A 20,736-nucleotide genomic window follows, 5' to 3' on the forward strand; every position below is an offset into this window, starting at 1 on the left:
TAGTCAGACTTTCCTTTTTTCTAGATTGTTAAAATAGGTAAGTGAACTTTTTTAAAAAAAATCATCTAATGTTGCTGTTAGTCTTTTTGCAAGGCTATTTCACAGAAGTTTGGTAGTAATATTGAAGGAACTAGTATTGAGCTGAAAAAAATTTTTAAGGTACTTTGTATTCTTTAATTTTGATTTCCATACACCATGTTAAGAACTATCAATTTTGGCTTTTACTACTTTAAATAAAGTTATAATACAGTTGTAAAGGGCTACAGTTAGAGTTGATTACATAAGAATATTCCCCAAATTACCTAATTCTTTCTTTAAAGTGGTATATAAATTTAATCTCTAGGTCTATAAACTTTTTGGGAAGGTTTTTTTCTGGTGTGGTATTTAACACCATCTAATCATAAATTTAGAAGCTTGATAGCTTCAAATTTTCTGAAGCCAAATAAGAGGTGCAACTTTTAGATTTGGGCAAGATGTGTTCAAAGGTGGCTGTAGGATTTGAAATACCTGAAAAGCCTGACCAGGAAAAAGTAAAAGAATCTTTTAAGTGTAAACCCAACAAGCTGAAATACTTCTCACAAAAACCCTTTCAATTTTCTGAGTTTTGGGGGGCTTTTTTTTAAGATTTTTTAGTTATTTATTTGACAGAGAGAGACACAGTGAAAGAGGGAACACAAGCAGGGGGAGTGGGGGAGGGAGAAGCAGGCCTCCCGCCGAGCAGGGAGCCCGAGGCGGGGCTTGATCCCAGTATTCTGGGATCATGACCTGACCCAAAGGCAGGCGCTTAACGACTGAGCCACCCAGGCGCCCCCTCTGAGTGTTCTTTATAGGGAATTTCTTAAACCAGGAGAAGATTGCCCCTACTGTTAGTGTCCCCTGCGTAATATAAGCCAATATGATTTTATAGAATACAGTGAGCATTGTGTTAAAACATTCTTTGCATACAAAGCTTCGTCGTAAGTAAAGATGCATTTTTAAAAAAGCAGACCTGCCTGTGTACTTCTGAGACTGAAATGGTAAACAGTAATGAAGGTAAGTTTCTTTGGCATGATTCAGAAATGTAGGCAGTTCGGTGGTTACCTCTGCTTAAAGGCATTGCCTAGCAGTTTCTCAGAGCCAACTGAGGTTACACTTGCAGCCACTGTAGTAACCTCAAGTAATTTTGTAAGCCTTTAATTTTGAAACTGTGGACATAAAAGTTGGATTGGTTAGTAGTATCTCCTCACGTACTTTTAAATTTCTCACTGAAAGTAAAGATCAGCTACTCTTTTCCTGGATGGGAGAAAGTCAGAGAAGAGAGTTTATAATCCCTCCTTCTGTACCCTCTATGCAGCTCCTCTGCGCTAATCTTACACTCAACAACACTTCCCTAAGACACAGGCCGTTCTGGATGTCTCCATCATGGGAAGTATGGGCATAAGAGCCATCAGTGTCCTGAGCTGTCTCTTCCTATGTTATATTAACCCTTTGGGGACTTAGTTGAATTCCTTCTAATTTCTTCCCTCTAAGTCTCAGTTCCTAAATATTTGGCCATTGAGGTCTCGTTTCCGTCAATTTCATGCCTCTTCTATTCATGAAGGCTATGTTCCTGCTCCCTTCAGAAATGAATCCATAAGTATAGGCTAGTCTGCCCGTTTAAAGATTGGATCTACCCATTCATCTCTTTAAATACATTTTTTTCCTTAAAGGTGTACGCAAAACCTAGGTGCTTATTAATAAATGCTCGTTAAAGTATAGAGTAAAAATGTCCAACTATTAAATTTTCATTGTTGCATTGAATGTAATTACTGATTGACCTACTATTAAATGAGATTTTCCTGAGAGCCATTAAAAATGGTCTCTGAAAAAATTTTTTTCTCAGTTCTGTAGGTGAAAACATGTATTTGCCTATGGTTAGTCAGTGGTTTAATGCTCACAATTCAGATTTATGGCTTTCATGTGTGGTAATTCAAGTGAAACAAGAATTTAATGGAGTAACTGTAAATGTTTGATTGTATAATATAAATATCTTAAAATAGTACTTTTTCTAAGTGGTTTGAAAGATATAGTAAGTTAATTTTATGTATTTAGGGAAAGTTAACTGGGCTGTTTATTAGCTCAGCACATTAAGTATTTTTACTAGAGAAAAAGAGCCTCTTTTTTTAAGCTCCTGGGAGTTACATTACAACACATTAAGGTTTATATTAAAATGACATACAGATGTTAATAAATGGGCGAGGCACATGTATTTGGCAATATTAACTTAATATATACTTTGTAATTTGTTTTCTGAGAGCCTGTAGGTCTCAAAAAACATCCCACAAAAATGATTAGCCCACTTAATTCTACCCAGTCCTTTTATAAATTATATAGTGGTAGTTTAAAAAATAACAGCACGACTGGGTGCTCATTGATTATTCAGAGGTTGATTTTCCAGATACGAATATCCAGACTTTGCTTTTCCATTTTACCTTTTGCTATTTCCTTGCTTTTTAACATGGAAACAAAATCCACAAGTCCCTTTACAACCCATTTCCTGATCCATAAAATTTTTGTTAGGGGCTTCAGCAAAACTGTACAAAAGGGATTTGGATTTATCTGCATGTTTTAATTGTCCACATTGTTCTTGTTTGCTTTATCACTCTGAGCAGTAGGCATTAGCTCAGGACAACGGCTGGATCCATCTGATAAATGTTGCTGACAGACTAAAACCATTTACTGTTTTCATAAAGTTTTCAAGGCAACTTTAGGAGAGATAACTGTCCTTTACATTTTTTTTTAAGTTTCTGTCCACTGGAAGATTTAGTCATCTTTGGATGCCTCCACAGAAATTTGTTTTTGTCTGCGTATGAATGAAGCAGCATTATCAATAAGGTATAGACTTTAAGCATCTAAAACTAATTGTGATCAAAGGAGGAGCAACACCTGTATGGTTCGGATCCCTTCTATAACATCAGTGCTTGTAGGCTCCAAATTTCTTGTCCCTGAGAAAAAGAAGTTGAAAAAGGTAACTGAGGGTTTGCCTCAAGAGTCTGGTCCTAGTGGTGAATGCTGAATGCTTATAAGATTTGGTTGGCTTCGCAAAAGTAATGAGCCCAGCTTTTCTCGGGGAGGCCTCATAAGAGTTCACTCTGTCATTTAGGATCTAAAAGCAAGTCTTAGACATTGTGTGAATTGGGAAGCCTGGATTATGCTATCAAAAAGACATTGAGATTCGCCTCCAGCACTGTCTATTCTAGAGGTGTGGAAATAGGCTACATTTTGCCAATTCCAGAACCATGCCACACAGACAAAAATGCTCCATGTGTTCCAAGCCAAGGATTTCTGGTGTTTGAGCTATTAGCCAGTAACCTTTCCATCCTTGATAGTGAGTGGCCCAGAGGTCAATATAAGTCAGATCCAACTTTAACCTGATAATTTTACGGTTTGACCAGCAGTTTAGCAAAGGATGGGCTTTAGAATTCAGCTGCCTGGCTTTAAATCTTTCTGCTGCATAATAGCTGTGTGATCTTAGGCAAGTTATTTAACCTGTGTCTCAGTTTTCTCATCTGTAATAGTCCCTACTTCATAGGATGGTTATGAGAATTACATACATGTAAAATGCTTAGACTAGCAAGAGGTAAATAGTGAGCACTTAATATTAGCTATTATTTTTCCACCCAAAGCATATGGTATGTGGTTTTCTGAACGATTTGCTAATGATGTGTCGAAAAAATCCAATCCAGTTATTTGTGAGGTGTTAGCTGTGATGTGTCTGATTAAACTTGAATGTCAGCTTTTTAGAAGTCCAAAGGAACGTTTAGTAATTGTCTTCCCAAAAGAAGGGCTCTGTTATATTTTGTTACTTAACAGTTGGCTTTATATAGTAGAAACAATTCATACATTCCTCATTTAGAAATGGATTTTTCAAGCCCCGAAATGAGGTTCCTTGTTTATGGACTTAACCTGTTGGGCAGTGATGGACTTTGCACTAGATTTCAAAAGAGCTAATGCTAACCAAAGCAAAAAGGCATTTTCCAGCCTTGGAAAACTGCATCTGAGGTGTGTATGAGAAGTTCCCATTTTGCTTGGTTTTCAGAATCTAAGCACCTCTCGTTTATTAGTGAATTCGTATGATGGTGCTAGAGACATAAGGAAACAGTTGTTGAAAGGCTCACAGTTAGGCTTTAAATTTGAAGCAAAGAAAAAGTCCTCATCATCTTAGAAGAAAAATTTGGGAGTAACTCCAGAGAAAAGTCTCCCTGGATTTGTTTTTCTTCATGATTCTAGCACTCAGCAGGCTGAGGCTTTCTGAAAACCACCTGGTGTCGTTCTTCAGTTGCTGGAACTCTTTCACCTGGGCCTCAGCCAAGTCTTGTGTTGGCATTGGCCTCTTAGGGTCCTGCTTTAGCTGTCAGCTTATGACTTTTTGCTGTCAATGACGAAAGCTGTCTTGGAAATACTCCCATTCTGACTTGAGAGATAAGGAGTAGGGAATCCTGCCAACACATGGGAGAGCTGATAGGGACCAGCACACTGCTGGCAGCCACCCTGTGAGTCCAAGGGCCTGTGACCACTGAGAGGCAGAGGTAGACTTTCCATTGCTGAGGGCCTGTTTAGATCATGGTACACAGTTGCTACTTCCTAATGGTGGAGTTCCTCTGTGTAACAGGATTTAGACTTTCCCCAAATGAAGATTATTTGCTTTCCAAGTGTGCTGGGCTACTATAGAGGCCTTTGATTGAGAAAGCCTATCATTTCTGGTTGAGTGGATATAAGGCATTGGCAAAAGGTAGGGAGGTATATATCTCTTGTCTCACTTTGGATATGAAAATCCAAAAATATACTTGACCAGAGTTAGAACCATTGACAGCAGGAAAGAGCCTTAATCTAGTGCAAATTACTAATTTTTTGAGGGTCCATGGCTTTCCCAAGGTCACTCTGAAAATTAGTAACAAAGCAGGGACTAGATTTCAGGTCTCCTTACTTCTAGGCCAGAATTGTCCACCGGATAGTTCCCTCTCTAGGGCATAAGAGCTGGAAAGCTCTGCACTATTAGAGAATTAACAACCAGAAATGGCTGAAAGAAGATAGAACAAGAAGCCCAGGAGAGAATTTTCACCTTCAAAGCTTCCACACAAGGATATGGTGTTAGACACCTGACATTTTCACCCAACTTCACAAACATGTTTTTAATATGACTATCTCATAAGCTGCAGGTGGGATAAAGGAGACAAAACCCCACTGATTTCTCTTACCAGCCAGACTGTAGCCATGGCAGCAGACAGAGGTAAGGTAACATTGGTTAATTAATGAAGCCCAACAGGAAATCAGTAATAACATTGACAAGGAAACCATCCTAGCATAAATTTTTAAAAATAAAAGTGCCTAAAATGAATGTTTAAAGAAAAGTTTTTTGTTAACTGCAGTTTTGCAAGTTGTGCTTGGTATCCTGTGACCAGTGCCCTGTTTTTTTTATACAGCAGTAGGTATTAGTGTTCCAATATGTGAAGGAACCACAAAAGGCCACCCTCATTCAGCAGCCTGGTTCTAGTCATTCCTCTCACCCTGCCCTGCCCAACAACCTAGAAACAGGCTGGTCTCCAAGAATCCAGGCTTTGGAGAGCAAGCTTGCAGAGGGTTTGCTCTCAGTGGAGAGCATTCTTGTGTCTAGTTCTAACAAAATGAGAAATTTTTTTTTTCATAGCATTTCTGCTCTGACAGTACTAAATGCAAAAGAGGATCCTGACTGAGGGTTTTCTGCTGTTTTCCTAATGAGAATTTGCTTTACTTAAAACCTATGACTTCATTATTAGTCACAGAAGGCTGGTTGACTATGTTAATAATCTACCCAGCCCCTGGCAAATGTTCAGAAGTGTTTGCTAAAAATCCAGCAATGCTGGAAGATTGGAGAAACTGGTTCTTCCCTTACAGAAATTGCATTCATGTATTTGAGGAGTCACATTTCACTCATGAATATTTTTACCGTGTACGTGATTTTTTTCCACCAGGGAAATGGTTTAAGTTGAAGTATGCTGTCATTAGCTTATGAATGGTAAAGCTTGGTGTCTAGTCACTGAACTTGAGTTCTCGCTGTAACAGTCCCAGAGTTTGCAAATTCAGATGCTTTTCAGGGACAGAAGGTTAATATAAGTGTGGAGAGCAGCCTCTACTCCGCTCCAACTTGATTGTTGCCTTGTTGTCTTATAGGGATGAGCCCAATGTTGCCAGATTGGATTCTCTTTTTTAAATAAGAGGCCAGAAACCAGATTTGTGACATATCCCCATTTTTAAATGTTATTTTAAAAACATTTAAGGCATTGTGTTGTCTAAATAAAACATACCTGGGCCATATGGCTTCTGATCCAGACTTTTCTGCCTTGCCCAAGAATTCAGGCAACACATATTTTACTGAAATAGATGTTGCATGATCTCTTAAGTGTATAAGTTTTATTAAATATCTCTTTTCTCTTAACTGAAAAATCTAAAACATACACAACGGGCCAGGAATAACCATTCTAAGACAAATGCTGTCAGTAAATGAATGTACCTCGTAGTGAAGTACAGAAGATTTTTGTTTTGTAAATTATTCCCAGCTGTTTGTTTGGCATACACTGAGGATGCAGATTGGTGTCTGAGAACCTGCCCCGACCAACTTCTTGGCTTTAGCACAGAAAGGGCCACACAGCTCCCCTTCTGTCAGGCCTCAGCAACTCCCATTCCTTATTGGTAAAGATTTTTTTTTTCCTACAGATGGATTCACATGTCTTTCTAGTGAAATAATTTTCATTTCATTTTTTAAATTGGAAAGTTACTAAGGGAGTGAAAATGAAGTGTAAGAAGTAAGGTAGTGGGCGTCAGTGTGCAACATCTATGCCCAACCTTCAGAAGCCTTAATGGTCCTTCTGGCCCTGGAAGCTGAGACATTGCTGAATTTTGAAAAGCATCATATATAGATTTACCTCCAGATTAGTATGGGTTAAAACAAAGATTTACAGGTAGTGGGTTTTTTTGTTTTTTGTTTTTTTAAAGCCAACTGTGATCCCATTAATATTTCTAAGGAAAATGTAAACTGGTCATACATTCTCTTAAACATCACAGTGAAAAACAAGTACCCGTATGTGTGACAGGGCAGGCAGAGGACTCCACCTGCTCCGTCCTTGGTAAAGGCCCTTGGCCACACTGGTGAAAATGCCGGCTTTCCTTCTGCATGGATACCTATGTCATGCTATCCCACTGGAGCACCGGTGGACCCCAAAGGCAGGGGAGGGGATCTTTTTGAAATGTTTCCAGGAGCTCTGTCCAGCTGTTTCTGTCTTCCAGCCTGGAGTGCTGCAGAAAACTACAAGGACACTGATGAGACCATGGATCTGTTGCCATTCTCTAGGGAAGACTTGGCTTGGAGTATGGCTGCCTGGATTCTAAAATGTGTCCTTGACTCCATGGAGTAATTCTTGTAGTTTTGCCTGGAAAAGACCAGAGAATCAGGCATATGAGGCTGCTCTAAGAAGTGCTTTTCCTTCAGTCTGAACTGTAGGGGACTAGCAGGCCAAGGAAGATTTTCAGACACTTAAATCCCTGTCTCTGTCCAAAGAGTTGGGCCTTGTCCAGTAGAGAAAAACCGAAAGGATGTGTAACCCCTCACCCTGTTATTGTACCCTCTGGAACCACTCTTACTCCTATTGAGTAACTTGAGGGAGTGAATTTAAGAAATAAATCCATGGGGCTAGAAGGCAGGAGACCTGGGTCTTCCTACCAGCCCAGCAGTTGGCTTGTGGTGTGACCCTGGATAATTCACTCCCTGCTTCTGGGATTCCAATCCTCACTGGCAAATTGAAGAAGCCTCCCTATACCAGGTGAAAATTGGGTTCCCAGGGACACAGGCCCAGCCTCTGGCCTGCCGTAATGCCCTTACCAGCACCCTTCCTCCCTGCTCTCTGTGCTCTGCTGCCCCAGCCCGAGTGAAGCTCCTGAGCTCCGGGGGAACAAAGGACAGACCGACGCTAACCATGCCTTACTTGGCAGTTTCCAAGAGTTTGACAGCCTCTTCATTTCTGCCTTGCTCCATAAACAGTAGGGCCAGCTCCAGCAGGGCATTTGGTATCAAGTAGTGATCATATTTAATCTTCTTTTCACTGTGGGACAGAGGAGGACATGGCTTACAGGCTCTGCCCTTGAGATATCCTTCAGAGTCTTCCTGAGCCTTCCCCGAGTGGATCTAATCCATGCCTTCACGTGGGGTTTCCTGATAACGAATCCTAGTTGGGGAAGGTTCCCACCACATAGCCGTAGAAAGGCTTATGATCCACAGGAAAGCCTTCCAGTCCTCTGCACCTAGGGCCTCAGTTCCCTGATAACTTATGGCTCATGCCATGTCCTTAGCCCATGCCCACTGTCCCCAACCCCCTTTGTCCAAGTTAAATGGTTTACTAAATTAGGAAGTCTGCTGTCTCCAGGCTGGCCCTTCTGACCCACTCTCCATGCTGCATCAGATACTCTTTTAAAACCCAAACCTGCACTGCTCAGTATCCTTCCTGATCTTTTCTGTCTGCAGGATAAAGAGTAGCCTTGTAAGCAAAACATCCAGGCCCTTCTCAGTCTAGTACCCCTTATTTCATCTATAACCCTTTCCCTCTATAACTTCACCCAAGCAGGGAAGGACCTAATCACTATCACCCCAACCTTGGGTGTTTATCCTGTGTCCAGGCATTTGCACATGCTGTACCTACTCCCACTTAAAACTCCTGCTTTCCTTTCTCTGCCTGGAATACTTCCCAGTTAAAATGGCATCCCTGGAAAGCCTTTCTTGGTATCTTGCATTATGTTTAGGTCCCTCCTCAGGGCACCTACTGTCCTCCCTGCTTTCCTCTTAACACAGCCTTGATCATACCAGACTTGAGTTGCCTACAGCTGTCTATCTGTAACATTTGTGCTCCTCAAGGGCAGACTTGAATTACAAACTCTAGGAGGCACCATTCACCTAAAACTTCAGTGTGGATGGACTCCTGTAGGTGGGCAATCTGGTGGCCCCGGGGAATGAGGTCTAATGATCTGTGCCCAGCAAGGATCCTGGCATAGAACAGACACTAGTACAAGTGTAGTGAATTGGGGGTAGGCTAGAGTCAAGCATTGGAGTGCATGTGAGGAAGGAGAGACCCTGCATATTCTACCCAGGAGACATGGGCCCCAGCAGTAGGCCACCTAGAGTGGGAGCAGCCACAGAGGCACTTACTTGAAAGAGATGCTCCTGAAATTCTCCTCAGCTTCCTGGACACGGCCTAGGTATTTCAGACAGAGGCCTTTCAGCAACTTCACCAAACACTCATCATCCACTGAGTACTCATTCTCTAAGAATAGGGGAGTGAGGGAAGAAGACAGGCTTGTTTATTTCTGCAACAGTTACTCATGGATCCCCTACTCTGCTGGGCCCTGGGGACAGAGAGGTAACTCACACATGGTCACTATACTCAGGAAGCTCGCATCTGGGAAGGAAAGACAGATACTGAGACAGTGACAATGTAGTGAGATCAGGATTGACTGAAGGAAGCCCAGGGGCTGTGGGAGCCCAGAGGAGGCCTTGACCCTACCTGGGGGACAATGGACAGCTTGGAGAAGCTGCCATTGAAGCTCAGTCTTAGAAAAGGGAAAGGACCACACTAACCAGGGTAGAGAAGAAAGGAAGGACATTTTTACTAGAGGGAAACTTTAACTGTAAAGACCTGTAATCTGACTCAGCCTGGCAGTTTCAAGGGCCGGGGTTAGTCACCTGGGCCCTTTTTCAGCATCTCTTCAGCCTTGGTGATAATCCCAAGTATCCCGTCTGTGAGTTCCGGCTGCTTCCCAATCACAGCATAGCCATTCCAAATGTACATCATTTCCTGAGAGCAGGGGAGCAAGTCAGTCCAAAGATTTCCTCCCCAGTGGGGTGTTAGTTTCCCCAGCTGTAAATGGGCAGCTCAGATCAAGAGGATCACTAAAGGCCCTTCTAGCTCTAATCTTTTATGACAGATCTCAGCCCAGCCTATGAAGGGCTCGAAGGGCCATGGCAGGGAGCCTCATCACTGATATTGGGATCTCACCTTACACCAATGCAGATTTAAGATCGACCCATATCCTCACTGTTCTGCTCATAGCTGCACATAGTTTTGGTTTTTTTTTTTTTTAAAGATTTTATTTATTCATTTATTTGAGAGAGAGCACATGAGAAGGGGGAGGGTCAGAGGGAGAAGCAGACTCCCCGTGGAGCAGGGAGCCCGATGTGGGACTCGATCCCGGGACTCCAGGATTATGACCTGAGCCGAAGGCAGTCGCTTAACCAACTGAGCCACCCAGGTGCCCTGCACATAGTTTTTAACTACTCTTCTGCTCATGGCTTCCCTGGGTGGTTATCATGCTCTCTCCCAACCTCTCTGTGTCCAAACTCTTCCCCTATACTTTGAGGACCAGGCTATGACCCACATTCTCCAGGAAGTCCTCTTCCCTGCTCATCTGGCAGGACCTCCCATATTGGAGGAACTGTATTTACTTAAGTACTTCAGGATTTCCAATAGCTCTTAAGACTGTCACCCTGTCTCTCTTCTCCCAAGGCAGTGGGCTTGAGTTACCATCATGAAAACTATGCAAGACATCCGGATTCCTTTCTTTCCTCCACTGCCAGGAATCTCAGAATTCTAAATTAAATGTTCATTTATAGTAATTCCATTAGCATTTCCTAAACTATGAAACCAGGTAATAGATGTGAAAGTGATTTGTATACAAAAAGTTCTAAAAAGATGTTATTGTTTTGGTTCTTGTTATTATGTTCTAGGAAGGGAATTTAAGTTTAGAACCAGTATTCCTCAAATGGTGTATATGGTCCCAAATTAGCAAATGTTCCTTTAAAGAAAGAGGTCTGTGGCCAAATAAGTTAGGGGAAAAAAAATCATCTTCAAGCTTATTCTTGGAGACTTACCATACATATTATATAAAGGCTCCAAAAGGTCCACAGTGTATAAACTTTGTTTAGGCCAGTCTTTCCCAAATATATTTAATCACAGAAACTATTTTAGGCATAAATAGCATTTTGCAGATTATAGTTTGAGAAATTCTCCTAAATTTCTGGTATAGTCACTTCTTGCCCTTTCCATCACCCCCCATATGATAATAGTTTTATTGTACAATTTAAACTATAAACAGCTTCAAAATGTGTTTAGAAATAATCTAGGATACATAATAAGCTCTATATTGATACTCAGTTTTTGATTCATAAAATATTTAACAGTTTATCAGCTAATTCTCATTACTGCTCTATGAAATGGGCAAGATGTATATCATTCCTAATCTTATATTAAGGGAAGGGGAACCCTATCCAAGGGCACATTGTTAGTGAATAGTGGAGCTGGGACCAGAAAAAAAAGCAGTGCCCTTTCCACTTTTTTGGCTACCTTAGTATTTGAACAACAAAGACTCTTAACGAGCTGGGAACTTCTCTGATGCCTGCTCAAATCAGGCATGGAATTAGCATCATAACAGCAGTTCAGAATCTGGGCTCTAGAACCATTCTAGGTTTAAATTCTAACTCTTCAACTCACTAGCTGTGTGACCTGGACGAGTTATTTTATCTTTCTACTTATATCTTACCTATTTATTAGATATTTTCTCTCTCTACTTATCTATTAGGCCTTATCCCCATCTGTAAAATGGGGATACCACCAGCATCTGATACTCAGGGTTGTTGTGAGGATCAAATGAGGCAATGGGTGTAAAGAACATAGTCAGTGCCCTATTATAACATGGTCCTAGGCCTCAGAAAAACTTGGTCCAGTGAGGGGGACAGTGTAAACAGTTATAAGATGGGTGGGAACACAAACAGCTGAGTGATGTCCTTGCCTGAGCACAGGGGTGTGGGCCTGCTCTCTCACCTTAAGGCGCCTGGAACCTGCTCACCTGTCTCCCTGCCCCTACCAGACCAGTACTTTCTCAGGCAGGGGCTGGCTCTGGCCTATTTGTGTGCTTCCCTCACAGACCCAGGTAAATTGTGAAATCCTTTTCAGGGCCCTGAGGCACAAAGGTCTTTCTCCCCCATCCACTTCCCCCTGGCCGTAGCAGTATCTCTGGCTTTCAGTTAATCCCCACAATCCAAACAAGTACAGGGACAGTCTAGACCCTCCTACCCACCAGAGCAGGGATTGGCAACGAGATCGGTTTGGGGGAGAGGTAGCGTCTGGACTTCCGGATAGCAAACTTCTCTGTAGGTAGAGATTTCCCCGCAATCTTGAGCTTCAGGCCAGGCACTGCTCTGTGAAAGAGATGAGGGGAAGAAAAAAGCTAGAGAGGACTGAGATCTCCAGCCTGCCCAACCTCTGCTTGGCTCCTCTCTGGGCCTCAGTTTCCCCAGTTTATATGAGGGACTGTGTCGGACTCAACAGCCTGTGGCTGTGGCCTTGTATCACAGGCCCTGCCTCCAAACCCGACCACTTCCCAAGGCTAGGTGAGAGGCCTCCTCCACACCAGCTGGCAGAGGTGAGAATGTCAGCAAACACCCCAGGCCTGCTTTGCTAGTTGTCTTGCTTCCACTTTCAGGCCCAGAAGGCCCAGCAGAAGTCTGACCCCAGTTCCACGATTAACACTCAGAGAAAAGGAAGGACCTGCCCACAACTGCATGGCTCAAACCTTTAATTAATTTGCCACGCGAGTTGTGGCCTCCTTAGCTGTTTCCAAGGGCAGAGTAACATGCGTGCAGCTAGGCAAGCCTCCACATCTGGGGCCTCACCCACCCAGCTCCATTCCCACCCTCCGATTTCTGCCATAGTCACTGGGTGTGGCTGTAACCCTCAGGCCTGAGCCATCCAGCTAGATCTAGTTGTGAGGTTCCCTGCCAAACACCTCCCCTGCTTATTCAGTGTGGAACCTCTCTGGGCCCCCGTTTTCTCATCTCTGAATTGGAGATAGTGCTATGAAGGGGAGCAGAATTTGTCATCCTGAAATATGCCTCTGCGTAAGGATTGTTAGGCTGGTTAAGGAACAGCAGATACAGGAAAAGCTCTGAAAACCTAGTAGCAGCTGCCCTTTTCTAAGAGACAATTACACTTATAAGTGAGATCTCCCAATAATAAGGGCTTTTCTCCTCTGTACCTGGAAGAGGATGACAAGCCCTAGAAACTCTTAAAGGAGAAAGCAGAGCCTTAAATCTGCAGGACCACCTTACCTCCTTTACTGTGCTTTGCCTGAAAACCTCTCAGAACTGGCTCTCCACCCCCCAACATGTTCTGTTATCTTTAGCTGGGGATGATATTTAAGGTGATGGCTTGGGCCATTTCAGTGACTCAGTTTTCCTGGGTCTCGCCCATGTATACAGGAGGTATACATGTTATTAAACTCTGGCCTATTTTTCTCCTGTTAATCTTTTATTATTAGGGGTGGGGGGAGTATCTCAGCCAGTCTCTAGCCAAGAACCTAGAAATGTAGAGGGAAAATGATCCTTCCTCCCCCACAGATTACTTACTGTCCCAGGCTTTCTGGAAGAGCTATGAGATGGCGAAGTGGAGGCACTTGGTAAATGATAAAACACCCTACAACTATGACAGCAGTTAGTGGGAAGATCAGGTTACCACCACTCCCAGGTCTGCAAGCTGGGGTCAGCCCTCACCCAGGACTGGAAGAAGGCCCGAGGCTCCATCCTCAGCCTGCTGAGGCTTGAGCCCTGCTCTAGACCCTTCGCACAAGGCAATCAGCAGCACAGATAAGAATAAAAACAGCCGCTATTCAGTGGCTCCAGGCCCTACACCAGGCTCTTCAATATAGTCTCTATTTGATTCACAAAACAACCCTGCAAGGCAGAAGTGGTTATTCTCATTTTATAGCTGCTGAAATTGTTCACAGTGACACAGCTAAGAAACGGCAGAGGCTGGATTTGATCCTGTTTGATTCCCACATTTTGGTTCTCTACTGTGCTTCTCTGAGTAGAGCGGGCTAACTCAGCAGAAGGGACCTCAGATCTCTGAACCTCAGTGTCCACACATCTATCCCACTGACCAGAAGAAAGAGGCTCAGTGGAAAGGATGTTGACAAAACCCCTTTCTTGAGGCCGGAGCGGGGGAGCCCTCTGAACAGATTCAAAGGGCTGGAACAAGCAGCAGTAGGAAGTGGTGGTGATGAGGCACATGGGGCCATCCTGGGGGAGGGTCAGGGAGCTCAGAGCCAGGGGAGATGAGAAGCCCGCCACCTCCCTCCCCGGTGCCCACAGCTCAGGGTGGCTGTGGGCAGATGTGGCTGAGGCCCCGGACCCACCTGAACAACTCCACTTCATCATCCCCAAACGGCTTGTAATCCTCTTTTCCAAACATGCTGAGGTAGGCGGCCTTCATGTATATGTAGGTGGCCTGGGCAAGGCAGAGCAAGAGTCAGATGTAAGCAGCCCGCCCTCTACACACCTCATTCAGACCTCACAAGGCCAGCCCGGTAGCCAAGCCCCAGGGGAGAAAGTGAGGGTGAGGAAGCTGAAGCACCTTGAGGACGAGCTGGGAGCTAAGTCCTGGAGAGGCCCACATCAAAGCTGCTTCCCTCTCTCCTCTGATGCAGCGGGGGGAAGGACTTGGGCAACGAGTGGGTGTGCGGGGCAGTGCTGAGGCGAGGATGGACACACAAAGGGCAGTAAGGGCTTCTGGGACTGGACTCTTGAGAGCCAATGGGATGATTCACAGAGACCTGAGAAAGGACCTTCCAGACGAGGGGAACAGCCTGAGCAAAGCCAGGGAGGGGCCGAGATGTGTGGTAAGAAGGCGACAAATAGGGAGCGGCAAGTATGGAATGCCTAAAAACAGAGGTGGGAGGCCAGAAGACTGAGTCAGGGTCCCTGCGTAGAACGACGTTCCTGTGTGCCAGGCACTGTACACACTTCACCTCACTTGATCCCAAAGACAATGCCAGAAAGGAATCTGTACCTTGCCTCTGCTTCCTGGCTGGGACTGCAGAGCTTCTGGGGGCAGAGCTGGAAGTGACCCCAGGTTTGTGTGCTTCCAGGGCCTTGCCCACTGGATCCACAGGCAGCCCTGACAGGGAAGGTGCAGCTGTGCAGAGACCCCCATCCCCACCCCAGGGTACATCCCTGAAAGCTGCTCCCCTTCCCCAGGAGTCCAGCCCTCCAGAAACCTGGCTATGTCCTGCCCCCCAGTGGCCGAGCCTTGAACCTCAGCTCCTGCCACCAGGGGCTGTGGAGGAAGAACCTGGCAGTGGCTCACAAAGAAGTACAGGGGGGTGGAGAAGGAAAAGGAGCAGGACATCGTGGAGTCGAGTCTCAGGAGAAGGCAGAAAGCAGCCTCCACCTGGGGGCCCCTTTCAGGCTGAAGCTCAGGGCTACTCCTAGTTCCACTCTGCCCTCCATACTTCCATCTACCCTTCACAAAATGAGGAAAAGCTGGTCTTTGCAGGGGTGGTGGGAAGATCTCTCCCCCTCTGAAACCTGTTGCTCATCCCATCTTTAACCTCCTGGTGTCATCCTTACCTTCTCCCTCTCTGCCTGGCACTGAGTCAGCAAGTCCTCATGATCTGACCTCCTCTATAGCTCTTGAATCCCACTGGCCTCGCCCGCACTCACTGCACCAGCCTCCATCCCACATCCCCGCTCCAGGCCACCGGGGATGTCTTTCTACTGCCCTTGTCCATATGGTTTCCTAACCCATCTCCTTGCTCCCATCCCTGTCCCTGCAGGCCATTTCCACACCACCACCAGTCTGTTCTTTATTTAATGATTTTATTTAACAGAGAGAAAGAGCATGAGTGGGGGAGGGGCAGAGGGAGAAGGACAAGCAGACTCCATGCTGAGAGTGGAGTCTGACATGGGACTTTATCCCATGACCCTGAGATCATGACCTGAGCCAAAATCAGAGTCGGATGTTTAACCAACTGAGCCACCCAGGCGACCCCACTCTGATCTTTTTAAGTCAGGTCATGTCAGTTCCTCTTTGAAATCTTGGTAGCCCAGAATGCTTAGGATAAAATCCAGACTCCCTGTAATGGACTGTAAGCCCCTACCCTGTTTCCTCCCCCAGTTTCCTCTCCAACTTCATGTTGTTTCCCCCTCACTCACTCTAGCCACACTAGCCTCTGGGCTGTTCCCAGAACACCTGAGATGCACTCACCTTCCCCACCCCTGCATCTTCAGTGTCCTTTGCCTGGAACGCTCTTCATTAAGAAATCCATATGGCTTGCTCCCACACTTCATTCTGGTGTCTTCTCAGACAGGCCTTGCCTGATTTTTCTTTACTGCATATACCAGCCTAATGACATACTGTACACCTATTTGTGTGTTTCTTATCCCTCTTCCCACTAGAATATGAGCCTTGAGATGGAGGGGTCTTTGCTTTGTTTACTGTTGGATGTCCTCAGGACCTGGCCCATGGGGTGCCCAACAACTGCAGGAGGGATTTCTTAGGGCACAGATCTAAGCCACAAACATCAGGGGCTCCCCCACTCTCAGATTAAAGCCCAAACAGCCACTCAAAGGCCCTTTGTGACCTGATTTTCTGATTCCTCTTCTGCCATTTCTCCCCCATCAGTCCTTAAACTCCCAGGCCTTCACCTGTGCCATCCCTCTGCCTGGGATGCCGTTGTCCCTCCTTACCAGGCCCATTCGCTGGCCTCCTCTAAGAGCCTTCTGCCACCCCTCCCCCAACCCAAACAACTTACCCTCATTGAGTCACCAGAAGTTAGGATGGATGCAGTGACCTAGAGTTCTGAGACCCACAGGCACCCAAGTTATCAAGGGATGCTACGGGGCCACTCTGATGGAAAACAGCCACCTCCCTGGGTGGCAGTCCTGTCTCCCCAGGCTTATCTGATTGCCCAATGATTCCACACATTTATTTTACTGGATTACTCTACCAGGCTCTGCGTAGACAGTCCTTGTCCTCAAGAAGCTTACAGCTAGTGACTTAGGGGGAAAGTCCCTCCGCAGTAACCCTGCACTCCCACCCACAAAGCCCTTCACCTGGTGACACAGAACCTCTTGGCAGCACCCTAGCTCCTGAGCCTCGGTCCTTGCTGCTCTCCTCGCTTGGAGTACCCTTCCACTTCCTCCACTCTGCCACCCTAAATTCTCCTCTTCTGTCCTCCTGGCTGGCCTGCCCAGGGCTGCCTCTGAGCTCCCCTTAGATTCCCTCACTATGGCACTCAGCATACCACTGTCTCCACTATGCGTGTGGCCATCTCAGGCTGCATGCACTGGGGGAAATGCGAAGGCCCCACACGGATGACTTGGCACAGTCCAGTCAAAGAGGGATGCCGAGCAGAGGGGCTGAGTAGTGGCCATACGCTAAGTTCCTAGAGCCGGAAGTTGGTGGATTCGGGTGGCCAAGTGCCGCAGATTAGGAATGAACAAGGCCCCAGAATTCGAGGTACTACAACCCCCACTTTCACAGGAAGCACTTCTGAGGAAAGCATTGCGGGTAGGGGGTGGGGGGGCTGGCCACCTCAAAGCCACACAGTGAGCTGGCGATGGAGCTGACTCACAGCCAGACTTCCTGACACCTGGGAGGCCTGGCCCCGCCTCAGCTCCTCCCAGCAGCTGCGAGGGCACCCCGGGCCTCTTCTTCCCTGTGTATGTGAGCCCAGCTGCCTGCCTCCCTCCACAGGAAGGCTTCTAGGTCACTTTAGTTCAACAAGGTTCCCTGAGGTGGTGTTCCCACTGGGGGTGGGAGGGGATGAGGAATGAATCTCAGGCCCAAAGGCACTAGGTCTGAGGGAACACCTTCAACAGCATGGTGGTCTCAGGGCAAGAAGGGCCTCCTCAGTGGGACTTAAGGAACAAGGGAAAAGCAAAGGCCTTGAAGTCACACAGAACTGTCTTCAAATCCAGTGTCTGTCACCGGCACCTGTGTGGGCCAGGAAAGTCACATACCCTCTCTTGGCTTCCATGTCCCTGTGCGCCCAATGGAGGTAACTTCTACCTCATCGGGTGTATGTGGAAGAAACAGCAAGTGCTGGGCACACAGTAAGCTCAGTGAAAGCCTGCCCCCTCCTCCAGCCCCGCCTGCCCCAGACCCAAAGAATTCCCTTTCAGCTTTGTCCCTGGACAGGGGTACTGAAAAGGTGGGGGAGGGATGAGAAATCAGGATTTAAGGTCATTGAGACCCATGTTCTCTATATTTGCCAATTCCAAATTGGATGCTCTCTGATGATCTCCATGATTCTAAGAGTCTTAGTTGAGCATTCTGTGCTATCATTACTGTGATGATAATGGCTAACACTTACTTTACCACTTACCATAATGTTACAAGTTTTCACCTATTGTGGGCATCTGCTGTGCTTTATTTTGCCTTCATAGGATCTCTTTAATGCCTCTTCCCACCAACCAACACTTTTTCTGGGGACATCCCCTCATTTTTTTCTGGAGAACCACCCCTCTCCTACTCTTGATCCACGAGGAGTCTTCCCACCCCTGTTCCCAAGCACTGACATGTGACCTACGCCAGACCAGTGAGCCTTGATTGTGGGACTATGGTTGAAACCAAAGGGAAGATGTGAGTTAGGGGCAGGCGGTCCGTGGCCACCCTGCCTGTCACATGGAGAAAACCCGCCTGCACAGCAAAGATGTCATAGAGCAGAGCACAGCCACAGATGGAAAAATGTCAACCCAGATGACATAATTTGAATTCCTGGATCCAGCCCTACCTGAAATCAGTTGTGCCTAGAATTTTCAGTTCTGTGAACTAAAGAGCCTTTGGTGTTTTCAACCTGCATAGTCCATATACAGTGGCCATTAACCCCATGTGACTTTTTAAATTTAAATTTGCATTAAATAAAATTGAAAGCAGCCAGGTTCCCAGTCATACCAGCACACTGTAGGTTCTCAACGTGCCCTGTACCTGGGGGCTACCTCCACCATAACAGAATGTTCTATCGGACAGCACTCACCTAGACAGCTGAGCCATGCTTCCGTCCCTTGTGACTAAAAATCTTGACTGACACTGTAGTTCTAAACTTTATCTGCTCCTCACGGTCTTTAGTTCCTACCAACCCTGAGTCCTCTTAGAACTTATGGTTCAGTTTAAGTTCCAGCTGAGACATCTGTTTTCAGTTAAGGGTTTGGCCCTGGGTCTGGGGGCTTGTGGCCAGGCTGCCTTGGCCTGGCCCCCCAGCGGCCCCAGCACCTGGTGTCAGCCCACCTTGGACCAGGAGTTTTCCTTGCTGAGCAGGTCGGCATAGAAGTAGGCCATCTTCCACTGGCCCTTGTACGTGAAGCACCACATCAGCTCCCAGTAGCACATGTGGTGGAACTGCTTCCAGTGCTGCTGGGCCTCACAGCACTCCTCGAACCGCTGGATGGCCTGCGGGCAGCTGCTGGTCAGCGCTGTGGCCCCACCGCCCTGCCCCGCTCCACGGCAGGCCCAGCCTCCCCCAGCACTCGGCGGCCCAGCCCTGTGCCAGGCTCGGGGGCGGGGGAGGGGCAGCAGCGCTGGGGGGATGGGATGGGAATTCCGGGCTCCAGGCCTGGGTCTACCCACTAAGTCTTACTGATAGGACAACCCCGGGCCCAGTTACTGCCCCTTCCTGGGACTCTAGTCTTTGGGCACAAAATGAAAGGATGGGAAAGAGCTGTAATGGAAGGACAGGAGGCAGTGGAAAGTATTAATATGAAAGCAATACAATGTCTGTGCCTCAGAACAAACTCAGGAAGCTTCCAGTAGCTCCCATGAAAGGATCTGGACTCGGGGCATCTGTCTTGCCGCTTGAGGAACCACAGCCAGGGCCAGCTGGAAACCCCAGAACTCTACATTGTGCAGTCCCTCCTAGGGATTCTGCCAGACCTGGGTCCCTCCCATCTACGGAGCTCAGACTCCTTAGCCAGGTCATCAAGGTGCCCACCTCACACCCTGACACCGCTGCTCCATTCACAGTGCCTGTCACCAGGCCCTGAACAAGCGGGGCCTCCACCCCTCTGTCTCACCGAAGGGCCCCCCTGTGCGGGAATGCGGCAGTCCTGCATCTCCCTGTCAGATCTTACTCACCGCGAATGCCACCTCCTCCCTCATCTCCCCAGACTGTCCCGTTCTGAACTGCTTCTCCCCTCCGCCCTCTTGTTGGTTCTCTCTTGGAGCCCTCCTCCCAGTCTCTGCCCGCTGGTCTGGGAGACCACAAGGGGTCACCAGCCCTGGCTCAGACCCCCGTTACTCACTGTGTCAACATTGCCCTTAATGGCTTCAATCCGCCCCGCGAAGAACAGGAAGATGGCACCCTGCAGTGACACGCACGTGGGTCTGTGTGGGTGCGCAGGGCACACATGGGCCGGGGGGGAGGTTTCGGGGCGGGTTTGGCGGGGGAGGGGGGGAGACTCACCTTAGGATATCGCTTCAGGTAGGGCTTCAAGAGCTTCTCTGCTTCCTCGATGTTGACGTTCCCGGTACCTGAAGGAGATGAGGGGACAGCACATATCACCACCACTGGCTCTTGGAATCCCCCCAGCAATCGACCAGGGACTTCTCGGGCCTCCTCTTCCCTCTCTGGGAAATGGGTATAGTAATTCTCCTACCTCCAGGGTGATGTGAGGATTAAATAAGACGGTGCCAGTATTGCCCCGGCACACGAGGCTGAATACCCAAGAGCCATGCCCACCAGGGTGGTACCCAGAACCCCAAGGGCCTGCCTACAGTGTCCTCACACCCTCTACAAGGTGGGCATGACCATCCCCATTTCCCAGAGGACAAAACGGAGGCTGGAACCTGGGCACACTGTGAGGAAGTGAGTGGTCCCAAGACAGCTGACGGTGCTCTGCTGATTCTGGTCCCAGCGCCCCCCCCCCCG

General features: G+C 46.9%; 1 protein-coding gene across 2 annotated transcripts; it reads right to left on the reverse strand.

Moving 5' to 3' along the window:
* Positions 1–613: 613 nt before the first annotated feature.
* TTC39A (tetratricopeptide repeat domain 39A) lies at positions 614–20,358 on the reverse strand. Of its 2 annotated transcripts, XM_081816914.1 has the most exons (9): positions 20,272–20,358; positions 20,111–20,170; positions 19,101–19,262; positions 14,227–14,318; positions 12,115–12,235; positions 9,725–9,836; positions 9,191–9,305; positions 7,977–8,093; positions 614–7,424 (listed from the first exon to the last, which is right to left on the reverse strand). In XM_081816914.1, exons 3-9 carry the CDS (start codon positions 19,200–19,202, stop codon positions 7,301–7,303), a joined length of 783 nt encoding a protein of 260 aa, XP_081673040.1. In that variant the 5' UTR covers positions 19,203–19,262; positions 20,111–20,170; positions 20,272–20,358; the 3' UTR covers positions 614–7,300. The 2 variants fall into 2 exon arrangements, with proteins under 2 accessions (XP_081673040.1, XP_081673041.1); XM_081816915.1 differs by lacking the exon at positions 19,101–19,262 and having other exon boundaries at positions 20,272–20,352.
* Positions 20,359–20,736: the final 378 nt, after the last annotated feature.

This window comes from Leptonychotes weddellii, chromosome 4, assembly GCF_054177405.1.
Source record: "Leptonychotes weddellii isolate Sample4059 chromosome 4, ASM5417740v2, whole genome shotgun sequence".
NCBI classification, from domain to species: Eukaryota; Metazoa; Chordata; class Mammalia; order Carnivora; family Phocidae; genus Leptonychotes; species Leptonychotes weddellii.

Bases quoted from the DNA above. Each gene is read 5' to 3' on its own strand.
- TTC39A (XM_081816914.1), bottom strand. From the start codon at position 19,202: ATGTGCTACTGGGAGCTGATGTGGTGCTTCACGTACAAGGGCCAGTGG. The intron at 14,319-19,100 runs GTGGGCTGACAC...TGCCTTGCCCAG, and splicing joins AGGAAAACTCCTGGTCCAAG to GCCACCTACATATACATGAA. The intron at 9,837-12,114 runs GTGGGTAGGAGG...CCCTGCTCTCAG, and splicing joins CGTTGCCAATCCCTGCTCTG to GAAATGATGTACATTTGGAA.